The 25,081-nt window shown below is 34.0% G+C and overlaps 1 protein-coding gene across 1 annotated transcript in view; it reads left to right on the forward strand.

The window, feature by feature from the left end:
- The window catches only part of KIF5C (kinesin family member 5C), a 187,677-nt gene extending 165,079 nt beyond the window's left edge, over positions 1–22,598 (forward strand). The window contains 3 exon segments of the mRNA XM_074302183.1: positions 7,690–7,906; positions 10,474–10,591; positions 22,492–22,598. Coding sequence (XP_074158284.1) covers positions 7,690–7,906; positions 10,474–10,577 — 321 coding nt within the window. The 3' untranslated portion in view covers positions 10,578–10,591; positions 22,492–22,598.
- Positions 22,599–25,081: the final 2,483 nt, after the last annotated feature.

Below are 25,081 nucleotides of genomic sequence, written 5' to 3' on the forward strand. Positions count from 1 at the left end.
GGTATTTTCTTTGTATTTTGAAATAGTGATATCTTATATCTGTGTAACATTTTACTAACTTCACAAAATCTATACTTTTGTTATTTAATTTGAGCTTTATGGCGACCCTAAGGGGGAGGGTGGATTTTTTTTGTTCCCATTTTACAGAACAGAAAAGAGAGGTAGCCCAAAAGGTAAGGACTTTGATTCTTTGTCCAATGCTCTATCCATTATGCAATGGGGTAGGGGGGGAATCACATTATTTTGGGGGAAATTTTAAGTCTTAGATAAGTGGCCACAAACTGTGGCCAAGTTTCCTAATTAGAATTCATAATTAGAAGTCTTAATCTCCTTGTTATCACTTAAAAGCTAACAGAATTAAGTGTGAGTAGGAATGCTAGAACAGTTATACCAAAGCAATCAGAAAGTAGAGGGCTAAGAAATATGTAGCTTTCTTTTCTGTAACCCATAGATTTTAGGCCTTTTTAATCAACTTATTTTAATTTCCAAGTATATTTTACTTCTTGAAAAAATTCCAAAATTGTTTTTGCCAAAGCAAAAGGAAATCAGGAGATAAGCTGTTAAAAAGTACATTTAGCTCAAGGAGAAAAGGCTATGGGTCAGTTTCCACCCACATCCCATCACTGATTGAGAAACACCATCTGAGAAATTTATCATCTCACCAAAGAAAGAATGGAAAAAAGAAAAAAAAAACACCATACAGGAAAAATAATAATAATAATAATAAATAAATAAATGTTATGCCCCCCAGGGTTACTACTTCTAGCTGTTTGTACTGGTTTAGGTTTCCATCTTCTGAAATTTTTTTTTTTCTGTAAAAGGCAGGAATGCTTGAGAAATATACTTAAGACTATGGTCCTGGTTTTAGTGAAAGAAATGCAGGAGGCAGGAGGCAGGAGAGCCACCAGAGACTGGTCCAAGATAGAATGTCTTCTCTCTTAAAGTGCAGGAGGCAGAAGAGCCACCAGGAGACTGGTCAAGTCTTCTCTGTCCTTGGCTGAGTTTGCCCCCAGTTTTATATACTCTATTATAATTACATCATTACAGGATACTGAGTATTAACCAATCATTATATCATTAGGGAGCCATTATTTGTTGTAAGATTAAATCAACCATACTGAACTAGAGAATTCGAATGCTAAACTAGATAACCATTGTCTTATCAATTCCACTGAGTTAATATCTTGTTGTAGGATTAAATCAATCATACTGAGTCTTAAGTATATTTCTCCAGCATTCCTGCCCTTTATATGAGTACCCATTTTCTTTTCTCTGTTTCCCTTCCAATATATCAAATGATATATGTTGTGGTTATATAACATGGACAACTTATTTCAATTAGAAAAGTTTGCCAGAAAAGAAAATACATTAAATAGGAAGTGCATTCAACTCCCATTTTCTCCAAACAAAAAAGCAAAACCCTGAACTTTTACAGACAGGCAATGATAATGACCATGGTAGATTATTTCTCTAGGTTACTCAGGAGAACATCATACCCTATCCTGAAGGGGCCCAATGTATAATTTGTGGGTTATCTCAGACTTCAGTTTCAGGTATACAGGACAAAATAGCTACCTGGGTAATAGAAATAATCATAATTTCTCCCCATCTTCAGAAAATTCCCTAATTTTTATAATAGACCGGTGTCTGGCTATGTATAGATGCTATGCTTTCTTTGAACAATATTTCTAAGAAGAATTGAGTAAAGGTTCGAAATTTGCTGAGTCCTTTTCTCTGTGTACTAGTCTCAGACTAAAGATATTTGGGCAGGTCCAAATAACTGGTGGAGAGACTATTTCCATTAGAAATCAAAAAGATCCCATCACCCAATTTGAATGATCAAGATATCACAACCTAACCAAAGCTCTGGGGAATTGCTGGACAGTGAGGTTTTAGTCTCCTCACTCTTCCCAGTTACAGGTCTGAGTAGGAGATAGTCCCTGTCTTACTTGTGCTTCAAGTAACAAAGCCGGAGTAATTTAGGCACTGCCTTCTCTCACATAGTTGAAAATAGTGCTACTCAGCTCTAGCCCCAATTTCTTCTGTCCCCAAAGCCTCAGGAAGGAGCTGAACATTTCCAGGACTCAGTATGATTTAGTTCTCTCCAGAGTACAGTGAAGTTGGTTGATATTCACTTGCTAAGACTAGAATGTCCTAGAGAGGACATTCTCTGCCTATCTTCATTCCCACCACTAATCCACAAACCATAGGTCTACGTTGCATTCCAACTCTAGAGTCTGATCAAATTTTATTGCTGGGAGCAAGTACTTTACAACAGCAGCTGCAGCTCATACTTTAGAGCACATTTGAAAAAAAAAAAACTGATCCTTTTTATCGCTCCTGTTTCTGAATAGAAAAATGAATAATAAAATCTAAAAATCCAATTTCAAGTCAATAAAAGACCATCAGTATCATTAAAAATTAGAGATGAATTTTTTTCACAAGTCCAAGTCAATGAATAGAATAGAAGTATTATAAGAAAACTTAGGTCAGAAAATAAATATGTAAAAGTTAGAACCAGGTACCATTTTGTCTGAAGCTAGCTTTTCTGAAGCAAGAAGAAGTCTTTGAGTAAGAGCCAAATATTTTAGATTTTCTCCTTACCATCATCCTAGGAGTCAGGGAACCTTAAAGATAAAATCTAAACTTTTTTTCTTTCTCAAAATCTAATCTTTAAGGGCTCTTTTGGGGGGTAATTGTTGAGTGTTCTAATTCTTCCTCAAAGGCTTAAATAATGTCTAATGGTTTAAGAGATGCATGTCAATGAAGAGAATTTCATTCAGACTAAATTTGAAATATAAAGTTTAATCCTCACCCCAGTTTATTTTGAAAATAAAAATTTAAATGAGTTAGAAATTGAAATAGCTATAAGATAGAGGGCAGCTAGGTGGCCCAGTGGATAGAGCACCAGCCTTGAATTCAGGAGGACCCGAGTTCAAATCTGGTCTCAGACTAGCTGTGTGACCCTGGGCAAGTCACTTAACCCCAGCCTCAGGGGAAAAAATGAAAGAAAGAAAGAAAAAGAAAGAAAGAAAGAAAGGAAGGAAGGAAGGAAGAAAGAAAGGAAGAAAGAAAGAAACAGCTGTAAGATAATACTTTAGCATATTCCTTTTGTTTAAAATTGAGAGATATCATATTTGAGATCATATTTCACTTAGTGAATGTTCTCTAAGGAATCCAATATGTTACATGTTTCTGGTAGAAAAGAGATTTGGAGAAAAAAGGAAGGATGAAGGTAGTTCTTCAACTCATACTTCAGAAACATGTGTCCATGTCCATGATGTGGAAGCATTCTGAAATTCTGTAGAAGTAGATTGCTTCTATTATTACTTTTGACTTTACCTTTTCAATCTCCTTGGCACAGTGATCCTGAGAAAAACCAGAAATTATGAAAAAGATGATAAAGCCAGCAATAATATTATGATTCAAGGAGAACTAAGCTTCCCTATGCAAGTATAAATGGAAATAGTCTACCTCCAATATCAGAATCTTCTTAGAGACAGTCAAATTCCAAGATCTGTATCAGTGGCTTAGATCACTGGAGACTACAATAGTGAGAGAATATATCTTTATGACCTATCACTGTATCAGGTTTGTTAGGAAGGAATTCCATGTAAGTCATGCTTCATTCTAAACAATGGGGAAAATAGGTGGCATCTAGAATGCTGCACATGGAATCAGGAAGACCCAAGTTCAAAGGCATTTTCTAGCTATGGGACCTTATGCAAATCATTTAATCTATCTTTGCGTCAATTTCCTCAACTATAAAGTAGGAATTAGAATAGCATCTCCCTTCCAGAGTTGTTAGGAAAATAACAAAAATAAGATTTGTGAAGCACTTTGTGAACCTTAAATAACAATATAATTGCTAATTGTCATCATCGTCATTACCTGCTGACATTTCCACAAATAATCTCATTTTTTCCAGAACTCTATTCCCAGTGATAATTTATATTTTCTTAATATTATTTCAATATATCAATTAACTGAACTCAGAACCCTCACTTGGTTCATTACATATGACTTAATTAACAAACTAGAAAAATCTCCTTTCCCAATTGTACTCATCTCTATTAAATCACTTTAGTTTTTAGGATTGTAAAACTGTTAAAGTTATATAATTTATTAGTAATGAAGTTAATCATAAAACAAAAACAAAGATAAGCTATTTAAAGTATTTTAGCTGTAAGAATGATCACCCCAAACCTTCAGTGATAGGCAGATGATTTTTCCTCTAAAAACATAGTGTCACACCATTTAGTTCACTCAGGATAACAGTCTCTTCATTAGAGCCTTCTTCATTCTCTTCACAAGAGAAAGGCCATAGTAGTTTCAAAAAGAAGGTAGGTATTTCCAATCCTCTTTCTCTTTCTTCTTTTTCACCATCTTTCTAGATCTGACTGGAAAATATCTTTAGTTTCTCTCAAGCCCTCACTCTTAATTTTCTTTTTTCCAGAATCATTTCTTTTAAAATAACAGTTAAAAACAGTTCTTACCAAAATAAAAATTTCTGTACTTCATAATTGTTTATAGATCGAAGTTAAACTCCGATACTCCTCACAATTCCATAGGAAGAAGCCCATGATACAAGAGTTGTTGTTTAGTCATTTCAGTCACATCCTACTCTTCTCAATCCCATTGGGGTTTTCTTGGCAAAAACCTTTGGAGTGGTTTGCCATTTCCTTCTCCAGCTCATTTTTCAGATAAGGAAACTGAGTTAAGTGACTTGCCCAAGGTCACACAGGTTCCTGATTCCAGGATCAACATGCTATTCACTGAGCCACTTAGTTGCTCCAGACAAAAGGATAGTCATAGATTAATTCTATTAGATTATTTCCTTAGTCACTGCAATCATCTCTATACCCTCTATAGGAGAGGTTTTTGAATCAGTGTTTATATTTATGTATTATATACACATGTATGTATTATGTATTTATTTATACATATTATATAGTAAATGCTGATTGTTATCTTCAGGACAGTTTCTTCTTCATAATCTCAAGGAGCTGCTAGACCAAAGATTGAACACAGATGGCTGCTGGGTTTTTGAACACTGGTCCTCATTTTATTCTAGACATCTGAGCAGAAATTCTTAAAGATCAAACTTTTCTCTAAGAGAAATTGAATCTTCCCAAAGGAGCCCACAGGCAAGATTTTCCTACATCCCATAGAGAGATGAAATTCCTTCTATAAGCAGCCCTGAAGGGATTGGTTTGTCTCAGAGATCATTAAGGTGAGGGAACTTTCCTTGTCACATTAAGAAGGCAAACAACCAGACAATTGTTCTCTTTTGTGGCTTCTGAGATGCCATTTACTTTTTAAAAATGAAGATGAAGCTAGGATTCCCTGTCTACAAAATAGTCTGAAAATGCTTTTATTGCTCTGACTCCTACAGCCTCATAACAGCCTAACTTCATTTTCTGAAGTTCTAGTAAAAAGACACCAGATACTTTTCAGGGATTTAGATGGGTTTTGTCATTTATTGGCCAAAGTCAGCACTCTAAGAGCTGCTGAAAACTTTAGGCAGGAGTTTCAAAAGCAGAGATCTGGAATCCTTATTATCTTCCTCTTGTGGTCCTATTGCTGCCTTTACAATCTTAGGTCCACAACTTCAGTTTTCAGTTTCACTAGACCAAGAAAACTGAAAAATTGTTGGAAACAGCCTGCCCTGATTCTCCTCAAAGTCTCCAGATCATGGAGGTTTAAGTCCTGAGGAATGAGTTGGAGTAATTTGTAAATTTCTATGGAGTTTCTTGGGTTTTTTTTTTTTTTTTAACTCAAATCCCCTGCCTTTACCAGAAAGTTAACCAATTAAATTCCTTGAAAGAAATATAAAAAGACAACAGAAAGACAGCATTAGAACATGAGACAAATAAGCTGAATGAAAATAGATGATAGAATGTATCAATTTTGTGGGAGAAATTATTTTTAAAATATTATTATAAATATTAACTGCTTTAAAAAATATCCACTACTTTTTTTCAAGTGTTGTTGATTCTATCATAAACGGGCAGTTCAGAATTATTTCCTCTCAAGAAAAGTAGGAACGTGTTAGCTTTTTTGTTGTTATTGTTGTTGTTTTGTTAATTTAACTTCATCCATTTTGCATTGATTTTTTTCCTCTCTCTAGCTAGTGACTAGATATTTTTGAGGATATTAGGTAAATAAAATCTACAATGTGGAAAGATACAATGCTGTTTTTCCTATTTAGACTGCAAATTAATTTTGCTAATTAACTCCAGTATTTAAACACACACACACACACACATACACACACTCTTCTGGAAAAATTGTAGAATTAAGTTAAATTGATAGTCATTTGATTGCTTAAATAACCACATCAAACACATACACACTAAGTATACAGGAACATTTCTGCAGGGAAAAGTGTAATTGTTAATATATTCAAATAACAACAAAAGATCACAAAGCACTTCAATGTTTACATGATGAAATTTTCATGATTTGAAAATCATTTTTATTTGACTGGTGTGTATGTGTATATATATATATGTATGTGTCAGAAATAGCACAACTATACATTTCTTATTTCAGGATTTCCAGAAATGTTTAGAAAATATAAAATTATTATAAATTTAAGCTGCTAACTTAAGTTGATATATTTCACATTTAGAATTTTTAAAATGTATTGGCCATCAATATGTTTTTTCAATGTTATTATTTATTTACAAATAACTATTATTTGTGTGAATTTATTTAAAGAATTAAAGGAGGATATAAAATAATTTAAAATGCAAGAAAAAGTTAAAGGAGAAATTAGATACTAAAATTGGATTCAAAGATTTAAAAATTCTGTTACAGGTATTATACATTCATTATATAGGTATGACATTGAACAAAAATAATAGATTAAAAATAAATAAAATTAAATTGGAGAGCAAATCCAGAAAGTAACAACTGAATTTATTTTATCTACAACCTTTTCTCACTTTATAGAATATGGATATCTATAGGTATTTATATCTGTCTACTTGACTTAACAGTTTTGGAAGACAAAATGAGAAATACTAACATAAGATTAATTGTGGGCTTCAAAGATATCTAAAAAGAAAAAAAAAGTTATTATATTTGAGAATCCAATAATTAAAGAAAAATTTCTTAAGTGTACAAGATCAAGTATTCTCTTCATTCTTTATGTGAGGAGAATTCAAAGCAAGAAGAAATTCCAAGTCCCAAAACTTTACTGACACATAATTATAAACTAACTTATAATTTATAAAATTAGACAAAGAAAAATTATTCAAATGTGAAAAAAAGAAAAGAAAATTCGCAGTTGAGTAAGTACCAGAATAACACTGGACAAAAAAAGAGAGAAATGTTAGAGTTGGACAAAAATATACAAAAGTCCTGAACACAGCCTGAGGTGTAAAGCATTTGATGCTGCTAGAAATGCTTTTTGGTTCCCTAAAGCTATCAGCCAACCATCTGTGTTTAGCAAATCAGGGTCATACATCTCATGATTTTTATTCCCTTGGAATCATTTAACAGAGTTTATGGTGATTTGGATTTTCAAAATCAAAACTGGTGGCTAGTCAGATGCTGTTTGTTTCTAATGACCCTAATTTTAAAGTCTTATCCTTTGTCTCCATTGCATAAAATATTGGTGTAATCTTTGCTTCCTCCTCAGTTTCTCATAGCCTCTTTCCTTATCATCCTCCTCCATCCTAGCTGGTTCGTGATAATGCAGATCTTCGTTGTGAGCTTCCTAAGCTGGAGAAAAGACTTCGTGCTACGGCGGAGCGAGTCAAGGCACTGGAGAGTGCACTGAAGGAAGCCAAGGAGAATGCCATGCGTGACCGCAAGCGGTACCAACAAGAGGTAGATCGCATCAAAGAGGCTGTGAGAGCCAAGAACATGGCAAGAAGGGCACATTCTGCTCAGATTGGTAGGTATCCACAGAAGTCCAAAATCTATGACTTCTCCCTTTGCACTTAGTGAAAGATGAAACCACCACAGAAAAACAAACATTCCAGAGGAATCATCTTATCTTTTCCATGTAAAGGCAGGTGTCTTCTCACTGTACTTTAATATAGATGTTCCTAAAAAGCTGTGTGTCAATGGATTCATTCTTTAACTACAATAGAGGAGGAACCTACTACTTAAAGAAGACCTAGAGGAAATCATAGAAGAATTCTTTTGAAAAGTAGATAATTGCCCCTTGAAATTAATTTGGATTTTTCCTATACTTGGTGTGCTCAACAGTATAGAATCCAATATGGAGTTCTTTGAAATTTCTGCTAAATCAGAATTTGTCTTGGCTGTGGGGGTGAAGCTATTTACCTCTAGATACTAATATAATTCCTTTTCCAGTCTCCAGTTAGTGATGTTGGAATAATCCTTTTAAACCAACATACATACAGGAATAATCCTTTTAAACCCTGTACAGAAATGCTGTGCCTCTAGGCCAGGGATTGACATACAACTGGAAGCCTGTATTCCAAGAGCTTTGAGACTGATTGATGAAAGGGATAGGGGTTATACATTCCCTCACTGTCAAAGTCCTCTCTTTTTTTATTGTTTTAAAAAGTTTGCTGCTGTCTTTTGTTATGCTACCTTTATTTCCAAATATATCCCTTTTTCCTTCTTAGAGAACTATCCCTTCTAGTAAAGAATTCTTTAAAAAAGAAGGAACATAGTTCAACAACATTAACCAACATATTAGCTGTGTGAGATAGTATTTACAATATGCAATATTTATAATCATCTAATGAAAGGAGGGAGCTATATTTTTTTCATCCCATCTTTAGGACCAAGCTCATTCTTCATAAATACAGCAAATTACTTTTTTTTTTTTGTGGTGTTGTATGTGTGTGTATGTGTGTGTATGTAGCACTCCTTCTGCTCCCACAACTTGTACTTCCAATAGGGGGTTGAGTACCCAGATGGCAGACTCTAAGGATGCCCTGTGGGTGTGTTTTCCTACTCACAAATCTTCCATCATTGAGCTTTTTTTTTTTTTTTTTTTTTTCCATAGTCAGTGGATACAATTAACTCAGGTGAAACTCCGGAGGTATTTATTAAAGTTGCCCATTAAGAATGGTTGCTACAAAACATTCCCCTTTTAAATGTGAGCTCATCTTTTCCTCAGATACAAATATTGCCAAGAGTGGACACAAACAAAGCACAATAGTATCATGGTACATATGGCAAAGGGGCAACTCATGCTTCCAGAATGACAAGAGTCTTATAACCTTTGTCTCCTTTTGAAATTAGCATGTAGTCCTATAGAACCAGCATCTCTGCTAAGGTAGATTGCTCATCTGAGTTCCTAGGTTCAGTTCTTCATAGCTTGATATTTGATTGCCAGATCTAATTCTTCCTTGAAATCATGGTCAGGTCTCTTCTCTGCTTCCAAACATCATGGTCCTTTAAATGGCTTTCTCCTCATAGACACCCCCTGTCTGGGGCAGTGTCTGACTCTGGAGAGTATGTATCTCTTTTTCCTCCACAGTAACCAGATGATGGATACATTGTTTACTATTGGGTCAATAACTCTGGTGTGAAAAACAATGGATGATGAGAGTCAGGGTGGGGTGAGGGTGGGAATTGGCTTTCCCTTTACAACTGCCCTCTGATATAGGAGGTCATTCTCAAAGTTACTCCTGGTCTGGACTGGCTAAAGAGCTTAGGAAGCTCATCAGCCTTTTTAGGGGAGAATGGATGGCCAACCTTTTAGCCAGTGACAGTGCCCCTTTCAATTCAGATATATATATGTATATATACACACACACTTTTTTTTCCTTTGAAATTTTTTTTTTCCATATAGTCACATTGTAACATGATATTCCAGTTATATTGATTAGAGGTTATATTTCCTTTCTTTTAAAACTTTGATATCCTTTTATCTTACATAAAGGCAGTTCCCCCTACTCATCCTTCTCCAGATTAAATCTTTACTTTTTACAAAGAAAAACATTAAGCAGAACATCTGATATAGAAAGCTTGTGTAAATAGATATGTAAATATGTAAATAGATATTGTGTAAATAGATATGTAAATAGATAAACCCATATTATAAATTGACACCTTTATTTTTACTTCTTTAATATACAATTTTGAAGTCATACCTTACATTTTAATGAAAAAGCCATAGTTTTTTTGATATGTCATTCTGCTTTGCACAATTCTTAAACAAGTCAGTTGATTCCTAAGGTCCCTTTTAGGTTTTAGATTCTATAAACTATATCTGCCTTAACATGAAATATGAAGTGTCCCATACTATAAACATTTGGCAAATCAGGAAAACCTAACATTGTTATCTAAAAAAGGACACTGGTAGCTGCTGGCTTTGGGTTTGTTCTTGGATGCCTTGTTTTCATTTTAACATTCATTTAAAAAAAAAAAAAGCAGCTTGGACTTGTTGTTTAACATATTTTGAATGTGGTTTTGTTTTTGTTTTTTTTTTTTTCTCCTTTTCCTTTTCCTTTTCTTTTTGTTTGTTTTTTGATATAGCTAAACCAATCCGCCCAGGCCATTACCCTGCATCCTCTCCAACAGCTGTACATGCCATCCGAGGAGGAGGAGGTGGAGGGTCTTCTGCCTACTATCAGAAATAAAAAAAAAAAAAAAAGTAAGTCTACTAGAAGTAATGATTGTTGCTTTGAAAGCTAGGCTGGACATGGTCACTGACATAGCTCTGGGTCAAATGCTTTGGACAGGTCTGATTCCATTCTTCCAGGTCTGGATCTCTAATAGAAATGGCCTAGAATGATGTCACGTCATCCCTTATACTTTTTTTATAGAACTTATCTGCATTAGGCAGCTCTTGAAAATCCCAAGCTATCAGAATACGTAGGCCCATTCTCATCTACTTTAAAATCCTGGGAATCTTCTGAAATCTGGGATTTATCAGACTGGGACTTAAATAGCCGGTGGGAATGGGTGGTAGGCTGTGGTGAATTATTTGTCAGATATTCACATGGCTTCAGGATTCTTATCAAAAGAATATTTCATGTTCTTAGAAGGCTTTGATGAAGGACTTGGGTGACTGCCTGATGTACAGAAGATATGAATGTTGTTAAAAAGCTGAGCAATAGAAGAGGAGTATTTTTATAATTATTATTAAAAATTACTAGTTTAGGTTAAATGATTATATATTAACATGTAAATTAGTCACTTTTGCTGTAATAATATATACACTTATTAAGTTTGCAAACTCTATGTTTTAATTGTCATCCTTAAATTAAATTTTTTTCAGTGTTCTTAAGAGTAAAAATCTTAACTGTTGTAATGAAAATTAAGGAAAGATTTTTACCAAAGGGAAGAGGTGAAAAAGAATTGGTGAGCTAGCAATACTAGTAGCTAGAAAAATTGATTTTTCAGTTGATGAGTCCTCACTGTCTAAATATGAACACAAACTGGGAAATTACAATTCTTGGTGTTTGTATATTCTTACTAAGAAATTCTTATAATGAAAACAAACTTTCAAGGTGGGAAGAAAAGACACTCAAAACAAACAAACAAACTATACTGCCTCTGTGAGAATTGTTAATTATTATCTTACCTTTTTTTGCATGAAGACCAAGGTAAGAATATGTATGAGAGTAATAGGGTATGCCAAATGTAATTGAATAAAATTACTAATGTGTGAAGTACTGCTACTAAATCTTTGGTAACTTCTAGAAGGACTACATCCAAATAGTGTTTAGAGAAGCTGACTTGTGCCATGGAGCAGAGCATATGGAATGCTCAAAATGGGAAAGAAAGAGCAGTGAACTCTTGAGCTCCCCATTAACTGTTGCTCTTCCCTAACATTTGGAATGACAAATGACTGGCTGTAAACTAGTTTGGATTTAAACCTCCATTTTGGATCATCATTTGAATATTATGTTGCTTTGGAGGTCATAATCTCTTTATAGTAGTAACCCAGTAACCAAGAAGGTTAATCAGTTATGTATTGTACACAGCACAATGTGTTAATTGTTAGTTAATTGGGCAATAGCTGTTTATCTGGACTATAATAAATGAAAGTTTGGTATTTAGTGGGTATAAATTTTGCCAATACTGCCAAGTAATTCATTGTCTTCTATTTTAGAATCAGGTTTCCTATAAATTATTTGTTTGAGTCATTTATAGCTGATTGTCTTAAAAGTGCCTTCCAAAAATAATAATAAAAAAATGCCCACCAATTAGATCCTTTTTATATCCTAAAGATCTAGAGGTCAGAGACTTATACAGAAGTTTGTTGAGCATATCTTCCAAAGGAAGATTCCCATCCATGCCAGTGTAACTTCTTAATTGGTAATGTTTTAATGAATAAATTTTTTTAACTCTTTTTTCCCTTCCCTATCCCAAAAGACATCTCTTAATTATCAACGATTAAATATGTAATTCCCATTATATCTCATTTCACTTACAACCTCATAAGACATTTGCTTTCTAACATGCACACATGAATACAAATACTCTGTTGCTCTAAGTATTAATCAATTGTTTATCTTTTAGTCTGTTTAGCATTGATTAGTATAGGTTACAAACTTCCGAAAGGCAGATTCAATACCTGACTTACCTCTGCATGACATCTTATTCTATGGTCCTATCCAGCCATTCTTCCATTAGTCTTAAGGATGGAAGAAGCAATATTCAAGAGTAGTAGAACTTTTGCAAGGATATGAGGTAAAAAGAGAATCCTTATAAATATAATCAAATTTTTGCTATAAGGGAATCTCATAGATACCATTATCTTTTTGGTGGTTATGAAACTATTAGAATCTCAATCCAATCCCAAATTAGTCATTTTCTGCACTTATTTTTCTTTTCTGTTCAAAGGCCTTAACCTAGGTGTTATAGAGTCCATGGCAAATTTGTTTTCATTAGCCTCCAATCTCAGCCACTACTTAATGTCAGAGTAGGTAATACATGATGCTATTATTATTTAGCACCCACTAGAAATTAACTGGTGGCCCACTGACATGTTCTCATGAAACACAATTCTGTTTCTTTTTTTTTTTATTCCTCTCTCTTTCCCCTTTCTTCTCTACTTTCTTCTTTCCTCATCCTTTCCCTATTTCCCTTTCTTTTTCTTATATTTCTCATTATTAGACACAATGCAGCCTTAGACTGGGCAGTAAGAACTAAAAACTTTGTTGATGTTGATATACTAATCTGGCAAGTAATATTTATTCCTCTTGGAAACTTTGAAAGTACAGACAAAACATTTGGTGCAGAAATATGGGAGAACTAGATGACATTTGGATAAAACAAAACAAACTGAAATCCATCCAATGCATATTTTTTCAAATCCTTCATAGATCAAAAGTATTTTTGTTAGGTTAGGAACATAAAAAATATCACATGTATAAATTGGTTACTCATAAATTTAGCATGTTCAGTATATTAAAAAAAAACAAAAAAGAACTCAGAGATGGAACATAAACATTCTTTTGGGAGGGCAAAGGCAATGTTTATTTGGTTTTTTTAATTGGAAAAAAAATCCCCTGAAGGAGAGAAATCTCTAGCAGATTTTTTTTTTCTTTTTTTCCTCCTCCCCCTCTCACATCTCATATCTTTCTGAATTTTTTAAAATTTCCATTTCCTAAGGCATTTAGCCTAAGGCAAAAGTAATAGTTGGTAATAATCTCCCATAGTTGATTTTATGTATAAGGGACAATAGCCAGAAAGATAACCTTAACTTCTCTTCATGCCCATCTATTGAGAATCCTTAATTTTTTTTTTTCCTAATTTCCTATTGGTTTTTCCTTAATTGGAAAAAAAAAAAGTCTTGAATGCACATTTATATGTTCCCACCAGATGGTGCTGGTGGGATGTTTCTAAAATCTTGTTTCCACAAAGGTTTAAAGGAATTATGGCTGTAATTTGGCTAACATACTTAAAAAAAAAAAAAAAAAAAAATTATTCTTTCTAAGAACTCAAAAGAATTATTGTTTCTTTAACATTGTTGGTAGAGAATATTGGCCTCTATTTCTTAAGGGGGATGAATTATCTATATATAAAGGATGGGATGGGGATGATAGTAATGATGATGATATGATTACGATCATCTGTATAGAGTAGAGGGCTGACTCTAAAGTACTCTCCCATCTCTCTCAGTATTTATGCTGTTTCCTTTATTCATGGTATTTAATTCATATTTGATCAGTTCAATCAAGTGCTATTCTCTACACTTAAGCTCCTTGCCTCTTTGCCTATAACCATTTACACCTTGCCCAAATCTAATCTTTTTTCCCAATCTCTTCTCTCTAGAATTACCAATCATTTTTAAATCCAATGACCTATTTTTAGTCCTCATTCTATTTGACTCTTCATATAGAATCAGATACTATTCTTTCTTCCTAAATACTCTCTCTTCCTTGGGTTTTTGTTTTCTTGCTTCGAGTACTCCTGATTCCTCTATCTCAATCTTTTACAAGAGTATCTTTCATTTCCCCTAAACTGTCATCTTCTCATTTGACTTACTTTCTCTATTTTTGTCTCAGTTCTACTGAAGAGGAGGTGAAATCAAGATGGCAAAGTGAAGACAGGAATTCACTTAACTTCTCTCCCAAACCATTCCAAATTCCTTTAAATAATGACTCACACAAATTGTATAGTATCAGAACACCTAAAAAGATGAATTAGAGCATTTTCTAGCTGCAGGCAACCTAGAAGGTCAGCAGAAAAGGTCTGTGACAACCAGAGTGGGAGTCCAGCATGCAGTCCTGGTGCATGGCATGCCAGTGCAGGCCCAGCCCCAGCTCTGGTCCCAGAACGAGCAAAACAGGACTCTGTTACTTTAGCACACTAGATCTTATAGCTACAATAGAACTAACGGTTCCAGGGTAGGAAAAAAAAGGCTTGTGATCAGATCCCCTGGAAGAGTCTCTGAAAACAGCTGCACAAAACCCATGAAGCTTGGGACAATGCACCCTCCAACCTGAAAATAGATCCCTACTTTAACAAAGAATCAAAAGCAAAGTAATAGGAAAATAAATAGACAATGGAAAAAAGTTTCTGATCATAGAAAGTAAATTATCTTCTGCCTCTCTACCTTTGTAGAAGCGTCCTTCCCTGTGTGGAGTGCTAACCTACTCAGCTTTATCTCTCAGTACACCTAACTTTCTTTAAAGCACAATTCAGGTATTATATCATATATCTTATGTGAGGATGTGAGGTCTTTTTTCTTCCCCCCTCTCCTTAATAGTATTTTATTTTTTCAATTATGTAAATAAAGCTTTTCAAAATTTGTTTTTGTAAGATTTTGAGTTCAAATTTTTTCTCCCTCTCTTTATTCCCTTCCTTCTCCTTAAGATACCAAGCAATCTAAAATACATATACAATCATTTAAAAATTATTAATTTCCATGTTAGTCAATTTATGAAAGAAAAATCAAAACAAAGAAAAAAACCACAAGAAAGAAAAAAAATAGAAAAGATAAAAATAATATCCTTCAATTTACATTCAATCTCCATGGTTCTTCCTTGGCATGCAGATGACATTTTCTATTCCAGATCTATTGAAATTTCTGAGAAGAGTTTGTTAACCATGGAAAAGAAGTTACAAAAGACCCAATGAAAGATGTAGATAAAGAGGAGAAGGAAGAGAGGTAACAGCAGAACATGGCTATATTAAAGTCATTACTTTTCTGGGGAATTTCTTATATGTTGTCATAAAATGAAGGACTATGACAAGAAAAACATGCAATTGTCATTGTTCTTTTCCACTGCCATTTTTAGGCTATGCAGCTTCTTTCCAAGGCTATATTGATATCTCAGAGATTGAAGTCTTTGACTCTTATTTCTTCAGTATCTTTGCCCAGTGTTGAATTTCCAGTCACATTACACTTCAGCCAGACAGAACACTCAAAAGTACTTTATTACACTGTTAAGCTTCTTGGGGATATATATTATATATAGACAGACAAATTAAAGAATAATTATAGGAGTCTAACTCCATCCATTTTAAGATAAAGTCTTTGGAGATCGCCTCTTTGGTTCTGGATTTTTTTTGTCTAGTTCCCTAAACTCAATTTTCCCTTTCCCAAATTATTTTCTTCATGGTTCTATGAAACATAGTTTCTGTCCTCTATCCCAGAAAAGAGTTTTCTGTCTCAGTTTCTTGGGTTATTAGGAAAATAAAGCTTCTCTTGTTTAGTTTTAAAGATTTTATCCTTGCTCTTAAGTTTTAAGCAAAATTTGGCAAGACAGGAAAAAAGCAAGTAAAGAGAAAAGTAAAGGAAGTAAAATAAGAAATAAAGAGAAGCAAGTAAGTAAAGAACCCTGAAGTTTGATCAGTGGTAATAAGAGGGAAGACTTCCTGACAAAAAATAGTCTAGGGTTGTTGCTGTCTTGTTTCATTTTATATATACCTAAGAAGATACACCATATGAGAGTTTGGTGAAAACTGATATTGAACTTGGAGAAGACAAAACTTTGAGTATCCATATTGGAGTCTAAGTATTTGAAGGGCTGTCATGTGAAAGAAGCATTAGATTTGTTTTGCCACTCAGAGGGCAACATTAGCAGTAATGAGTGGAGGTTTTAGAAAGGCAGATTTGCCTTTACATAATGAAAACTTTTAAACAGAACTATTCAAAAGCAAAAATCCAAAAACTTTGCCTCAAAACTTAGTGATTTCCTAGTTAGTAGAAATCCTCATCTGGAGACTGAATGACCCCTTACTTGTTGAGACAACTCTTGGAGGAAACCTCTATTTAAAGATGGATTAGACTCTGAATTTCCTTCACAGGAAAGAATTCCAGAATTTTATGAGACACTCATTTATATGGGTTCTCAACTTATCAAAGAGAAAATCTCCCTGATTGATCATCTTTCATAAAAAAGAGAAGCTCGCTCCAGCTATTCCAGCATCTCATTCTCAACCTCCATCTATCATTAATCTACTTTTCTTTTTCTTAACCTTTCTTCCTGTATTTATTCTCTTGTTAAAGGATATTTGGGTTCAATCTGTCTTTTGCCATTTATACTGGATCTTGTGACTTCTGTGATTAAAGTTTAAGGCACTTAAACACATGCTATCATTTGAGCTTCACAACAATCCTGTGAAATAGATGCTATTATAAGTTTCATTTTACAGATGAAGAAACTAAGATTGAGAGAAAGCTAAATGATTTGTCTGGGGTCACACAGCTAGTCAGGAAGGAAACATTTATTAAGACACTGTGAGGATACAAAGAAAGGCAAAAAAAAAAGTTCTTACCATTGAGGAGCTCAAAATATAGTGAAAGAGAAAACATGCAAATAGCTACATACCAACAAGCTATATAGTAAATAAATAGTTAATAATCAATAGAAGGAAGATGTTAGAATTAAGAGGGATTAGAAGAATCAGCAAGAAAAAAAGAAGAAAATATATTCTAGGCATAAGAGAAGATTGAAGACAGCAAAAGTTTAAATGCTTTAAAGAAACGAACAATCTGTTTTGTCAAAGGCATCAATTATATGAGAGAAAACTAGAAAAGCAGTTTGGAGAGACTTTGGGAGACATTAAAAACTAGACTCAGCAGCTTGGTTTTTATTCAGAAGACAATAGGGAGTCATTGATAATTTTTAAACAAGAAAATGAACTGATCAAAATACAGTGCTATGGAAAGCATTATGATAGTGGGTAAGACACTTGTAGAAAGAGACTGAAAGTAGAGATTGTACAACAGAAAAAGCCTTAACTTTGCAATCGGAGGCTTTACAACTCATGCTTACTACCTTTGTGACTTTGGGGAATCGGTTAACCTAGCTGAGTTGTAGTGTACCCATCTTTAAAATGAAAGGGGTTTGGAGTTGCTGGCCTTTGAAATTCCTTCTAAAGTTTTCCCTCTATGCTCCTATGTGTCTAAGGCTTTCTCAAATATTGCAAGAATGAGTCTAGATGGGATTAGTGGTTGTGTACCTGAAGAGGAAAGATTTTAGAGATAATGGAGAAAATAGACTGTTTGGACTTGGTGGCTGACTGAATGAGGGATTTGAAAATGAGGGAAAGGGAAGAGTCAAAGATGATTCTATGATTTTGAGCTTGAAGTATATATAGTTACACTAGAATGAAAAAGGAGCAAGTAAGCATTAAGAAAGATGAATGAAGAGAATGTTTCTGTAGTAAAAGAAAAATATGGGTAGCATTGATTCAGGGATCATAGTTATATATTTGGAAGGGGCCTCAGAGGCCATTTAATCATAGAATCACACATTGAGACATGGACTGAAACCTCAAAGGCAATCTGATCTAGTGCTTCCATTTTAGGAATGAGGAGAATGAGATATAGGAAGCTTAATTGACCTATTTGTGGTAACATAGGTAATAAATATTGAAGAGAAATTTATCCAGGTCATCCCACTCAAGAACTCTTTAAATTTTCCCACACAAGTTTCCTTCAATTATAAAAACACTCCTTAAGTAATGACTTAAGAAACCATAATATTTAGTGCTCATAACTATGCCATTTCGATATAATAAAAATGATTATACTACAGAAATTAATTTAAGATTTAGTGTTATACCAATTACATTACCAAGGTGAGCAGAGAAAATGATAAAATTTATTTGGAGAAACAAAAATACTAAAATGTCAAGGGAACAATAAAAAACATAAAAGTGAAGCATGGATAGTATTTAGAGACCTCACATTACATTATAAAATAGCAATAATTAAACTTGATAGTAGTAAAAACAGAAAAATAGCTCAGTGAAGCAGTCAACAAGAAAGAATCAGAAACAGTTTCAATAATACAGGGTTCAAAAAAATTGCAAAATATAAATTACTTAGGTAAGACAACTTCTCCTTTAATAAGAGTTGCTATTTAAACAAGAAAGCAGTCTGGTTGAAATTAGATTTAGACCAGCAGCTTATATCCTATGCCATAGTAAATTCAAAATGGTTACTTGATTTGAATATTAAGGGTCATATCCTTAAAAAAATCAGAAGAAAATCAAATAAGGTAGCCTTTTTAGTTAGTTAAATTCTTAATTAAACAAGAGATAAATGTGATCACAAAAATGAAATAAGCTCTTTCAGTGGCATGAAATTGAAAGGATTTTCTATGAACAAAATTAACATAGAATATTCATTTTATTTTTAAAATACCATTTTCTTTTTTATTATGAGCTTGACAAATGTCAACAAACACCCTCACTTCCATGTATGAAGAACAGAAAAAAAAAGAATTGTATATGAAACCACAAATCTGTTACAAGCATTTTAGATCTTTTAAAATATATAATGAATTTAACAGTAGTTCTAAAATTTTCACTTGCCTAGGTCTCTTTTCTCAACTTTTTTTTTTTCCTATTCTATGTATTTTAGAGGGTTCATTAATTCTCTTTTTGGTGGGATATTAATATGCTCCACTTTCCCATAAGAATCTTTCATCTCCCCCCAAAAAGCCCTCTATCATAACAAATAAGTTTAGTCAAACAAAATAATTCAACAAAATGGTCACATCTGAAAATAGATGTCTTATTGTGCACATCTAGATCTTCTCTTCTATCGAGGTGGGAAGCATGATTCATCATTGGTCTTCTAGAGTCATGGTCAACATCCTCATTTTACAGATAAGGGAACTGAGGCTCAGAGAAGTTTAATATCCATGGTCACACAGCTAGTATGGGGGTGAGGATGGGAAGGGGTTTGAATCCATGTCTGCTGCCTGGTCCAGCCAGTGCTCTTTCTATTTTACCATGCGGATTTTTTTTAAAGGAATAACTCTCTTAGAAGAAGGTTAATTTCTAATCTCATCTACAGTATAATAGCTCAGCCTACTTCCATTTTAATATTCATGCATTTATTTAGAAATTCTTCATCTTTCTCACAGTCACAAATAAATAATGAGTAAATTGTTCCTTCAGAGAAGATTACCCCGACAGATGGGTAGTAATTATTCCAATGGGATAAATCTACTTAAATTCAACAGTGGCGGAAGTAAAACCCAATTGGTAGCTTTTATAAAGTGAATATTGAATTCAGTAGGGTGGAGTAAAAGGAAAGATAAAACTCATACAGTTTGGACTAAGATTAATCTACAGTAATTACAGTACCCAGAGTACCCAGAGTCTGGGGGAAATCTTTCACAAGTCCTTCTTGCAAAACATGTATAAAATTACTTTCTTTACCCTTCCCACCCTTTAAAAATAAATCTTTTCATTTCCTTCCAAATCTGTGTCATTACTACCGTGAGGTAGAGACACCATAATAGATTTTCTGGTCCAGTTCCCTTCTTCCAGGCAGAGGTACTTTTGCTCCACATAATTGAGGAAAAAGGAGGTGATCCTGTTTTTAAAAGTGTGTAGGGATCACTCTGAACCAGTTCACTATTAGCCACTTTTGGATGTGTGTTTCTCCTTTGTGGTGCTAAGCTACAATTCCAAAAAAGTAAAAAAATAATAATAGCTAAAACTTGTTGAATCTTGCAAGTTGGTTTTCTTGGTATGGATAAGAGGAGCAGGAGCAAAGGAGAAAGGGATTCAAATGAAAGGGCCTTCACAGTGAAAATAATGCCTCTTCATGGTCTGCTGAAGTTATTGAAGCAACTTGTATTGGGTTTGTGTGTCTAATACCTGCTGTGTAAACAGAGGCAGGTCATGTATCATTGTGTGGGCTGTAATCCTGAAATTTATGGTATGTTCCCAACACCTCCCCACCCTTAAGCAAGCAGGAAAATAGCTTTATTTAGCTACTATGACATACAATTAATTCTGTGATAATTTGATGGGAAGAATGAACTTATAAGGAGAAGAAAAATGGGGGTTCAATTCAAAAAACATTCTTGGATTTATTGGATCTCAGCTCAAAAAGGATATTATTCAATAACTATTAGTATTCTGTTCATGCTGTGAGGGATGTAGAAGACCCTTACCCAAAATGACTACTCAGAGATCACTCAGTAGAAGGCAAAAAAGTTGTTTATTGAAAAACCTCAGGAGGATGAGCCATCCCATCACGAGATAAGAAAGAGAGAGCTCCTGGTAGGAGGGCTAAAGAAGTAATAAAGATACATAGCTTTTATACAAGAGATTACATCATAGTGAAGAGAGCATTGAGAAGGGGAGGGGGAGGCATCTAATTGGTTGTTGCTATTTGGAGAGATTGGAATAGAAGGTTCTGTTACAAAGGATTACATCATAAATTGGGGAGCATTGAGAAATATGTGCCTTCTCCCCATTAAATGTTAAACATTGGTGCCAAAGGCAGATTACAACAGGATGCTTTGTTTCCCTGATTCAGAGAGGAATCATCAGTCAGACCTTCAAACTTCAGATTACTGAGCTGATGACATTTAATAATCTAAATATTGATAACATTGAACAAGGATAAATGCCATCATTTCTGTTTAAGTAAATATATGTAAAGTTTTAAGTAAATAATACACACCGTACTTATGCAGGTCACAGAGACATAGAAATTTAAAAAAAATACAGAAAAAGAATTTAAACATTCCTGTAAGTTCTTCACTTTATCTCTCCATTCCACACAATTTTTGAGTTTGTTTGTTTGCTATTGATTCATTGAATTTTGCTCTAAAAGGAACAAGTTTCCAGAAAGGTTATATATAAAGATTCATTTTGGGATTTTGTTTTTGGATCAGGTCTCTGATTTCATCAGTAAGAGGATCTTCCAATGAGGAGTTCCCTCTCTCAAGAAAAGTTGTCGATGTTCTGTAACCTAGAGTATTTTAGAGTTGCCAAGACACAGTGATGTTGTGATTTGTCCAAAGTCACACAGCCAACATATGTCAGAATTAAGACTTGACTCTAGGACTTTCTGATTTCAGCTGTTTCTCTGTTACGCTGTACTACACGTCTTGTTCTGTGTCTGCTTGTTTTTTGTTGGTTTTGTTTACATTAAGTAGTGTTTAATTTAGAATTGTCCAATGATCATGTCTTTCAAAAATGTTTTAAATCAAACAATCACGTGATCTCAACATATTTGTACTCTATGATAGAATGAGAAATGAAAAAAGCAAAATTTTTTTCTTGAGTTGGTAAACTATACTATTCCTAAAATGCCTTTTTGTCCCTCACAACCTTGAATTTCTTTATATTGAGTTTTATATTGAACATTTGCTGATCTGTGCTGAATTCTGGCTTTTTTTTTTTTTTTTTTTTTTTTTTTTTTTTTGGTGGCTCTGAGGCATTTTAGAAACAAGTGTCCATTGCAGCATCCAGCTATGAATTCTTCCAAGTTCTTTCACCTCCCTCTGGGATTCAGTGTCTCATAGCCTGCTTGGACATGGGAGATAATGGTGTATTGAGGGCTGCTAGCAACTCTACAATGTTGTTATTATCATACTTATTATAAGTTATCAAGGAAATTTATGCAAAAAGTGTTACATAAAAGCAAAAACAAATGGGTTTTTAGGGAAAATATGTTAAAATTGAATGTGTTGAGTGGGACAAGTATTTTTTTTCTTCTCCCACTTGCCTTGGGGAGTGGGGGGAGGTACCTAAGCATGAAGAATTTAGAAAAAAAAAATTTAAAGTCATCTTTTCACCATGTTTACTTTTTTCTTTTTTGCTTCTTCTTTGCAGATGTGACTTCACTTAGCATGTCAAAGACTGCATTTATTCACCAATTCCTTTTTTCTCCCACATGATCTCCATTTTCTTTTATACACGCTTCCTCCAGCCATCTGCAGTACATCAATTTCAGGTATTTTGAACTGTGTAGAATCTCTATGTGTACAGAAGTGTATTTGGACTCATCCTTCCCTCAGAAACCTGAACAATGTATTTACCATCTCCACCTAGATGACAGCAGAAGGTTCACTACTTAGAATCTCTACCACTGACTCTTGGCGCTGGCTACCTTATTTATGGGCTTTTTTGCTGGCACCAAACCTTTCAGCAGTACTCTCATGCCTGTAAATCCCACTTCTCTGTATCTGAGGTAACACTGCAATAGCCAAGCGCCAGATAAGGCAGGTGATTGTGTTCCATCATGACTGTCTGGTTTCCTGTATAATAAACATATTACTTTATATTTTTAGGGGATGAAAAAAATGTGCTGCTATATGGTTTAAAATTTTAATTCTGAACACTTTTCGGAAATGAATTTCCCCAAAGAGGCATTTTTAATATCTTGGTGAAATCTTTGGATCTGTATAATAAACCCTTTGGTATGGTACTTGTTAAAAGATAAAGCCAATTTATTCAAAATTAAAAAAAAAAGCCATCTGTTAGTAGAGATCTAGATTTTGGTCACACAAACACATCTATGTAAATGAAAAGTCATAGCATTCATGTCTGATCTGCTTGCAATTGTACCTGAAGTGAATGGCCCCTCCTAATGGAATGACCAGTCTGGTTCATCTGTCAGTCCATCAAAAGTATTTAAAATGCTACAAAATCTGACCAATGGAAATGGAAAATTTTGTTCCCCAGCCCCCTAGGCCTTTCCCCATAATCTGTTATACAGAGAAATGGAATTAAAAGATTCCTGCTCTCTTTAAGGAAGATTTTGAGAAGATGTTCTTGAACAAATTCGGGAACATCACAAGAAGTTGGAAAAGAAAGATTAAAATTCTGAAAATCTTCATAGCTGACTGTAAATGTGTAGTTTTGTATAGGTATTCTGTTGTCCTAATTCATTTATTTTGTCCAGGGTTCTTTTTGGTAGTTTTTTCTTTTGCTACCAGATAGATTTGACATTTCTATCTTAGTAAATGACAATGGAAGAAATTTGTATAAATGGGGTTTAGAGAAGGCAAAGTTTCTAAGTGCTTGTTGCTGTCTTGGATTCACATCTATAAACCCTTAATTCCATATGTATAGATTAAAATGAAACTTGGCCAAACAGTCAAAGTTTCATTAACCTATTCTGCTCTTCTCTTTTCCTCCCACTGCGTGCGCGTGCACACATGTTAATCTTGCTGCAAAATTTTGTGACAAATTTGCTACTAAATTCAACAATTAGCTATTGTGTTTTGTATGTGATCCAATTTAGGGTATGTTTGTACCAGCCAGTAATAGTTAAAATAGACCTGGAACAAGGTATTATGCTTATGCTGTCAGGCACAAGCTTTGCAAATCAACCTTGTTATTCCTGGCTACAACCACCAGTAGAATAAAATTGATGCCATCAGTGTTGGTGTGTGTAGGCAGATGGTTAGGAACAGCTAGATGTATGTTTCTGCATATGTCTAGTTGTAGACATATGTATAAGCATCTAGAGAACAAGCTGAAAGATTGTGGATTGGCTTCAAACCTTGTATTTAACCCATCCCTCCAACTATTTAGCTTAGATATACCCAAGCTTTTTTTCCTTAAAGACTGTCTAGCCTAACATCTTCTATATGCTTCCTTTACTTATTGGGTAAATGCTGCGGGAAAAATTTTTTTTGATGGGGACAGGGGAGTGAGAGGAAAGAGTAAGTTGGGAGATAGACAACTCTGTTATTTATTTAATAAAGTTCATCACTTTGCATTGGTTCATTTCCTCCCATTTCCTTCATGTTTTCTTGAAGGTACACACTTCTAGAAAAAAGAAACTGTCAGCCTGACATTTACAGTTTTCTAAAAGGGGCCAGTCTAGGGTAAATTGCCGCCTTATCACTTAGTTACATGTGGCTAAAATGTGTATTAGCAACAAGGTACCAAGTTGCCTCTGATTTTTCTACCCTAAAACATCAGTCCTAGAGAAGAATGCCAATTAATGAATTGCCATAATGTCATTGTACATGATATATGTTGTATTATTTTTCATGCACTAATTTTGTGAAAATGGGCAGAGGCCAGTAATTTGGAGTCTCAATTGTTTTTTAGTATACATTATGAATCCATTAATTTTTTTTTAATTTGAAAAAATGCAGGCCTAGGGAAGTGATGAAGCTACTTCCATTAAAAATGTTTTCTTCATCAATACATGAATGCAATAGTTGTTTGATATTAAAAGGAGAACCCACAAAGCTATTTTATTCACAAGAAAAGTTGGTTTTGACATTTCATGAAGATAATTCTGCTAGTTGCTGATCAGCCAGTCAGTTCACCTAGTTTATATTTTATGAGACCTCCAAACTAACTTTTACATTGTGACACTAAGATAACTTTGTGTTTCTGAAATGCTGAAAGCAAATTGATTAAATTTCACATTTAAATCTAGGCCTTGTGCATTAAACAATTT

This window comes from Sminthopsis crassicaudata, chromosome 3 (assembly GCF_048593235.1).
Source record: "Sminthopsis crassicaudata isolate SCR6 chromosome 3, ASM4859323v1, whole genome shotgun sequence".
Taxonomy (NCBI): domain Eukaryota; kingdom Metazoa; phylum Chordata; class Mammalia; order Dasyuromorphia; family Dasyuridae; genus Sminthopsis; species Sminthopsis crassicaudata.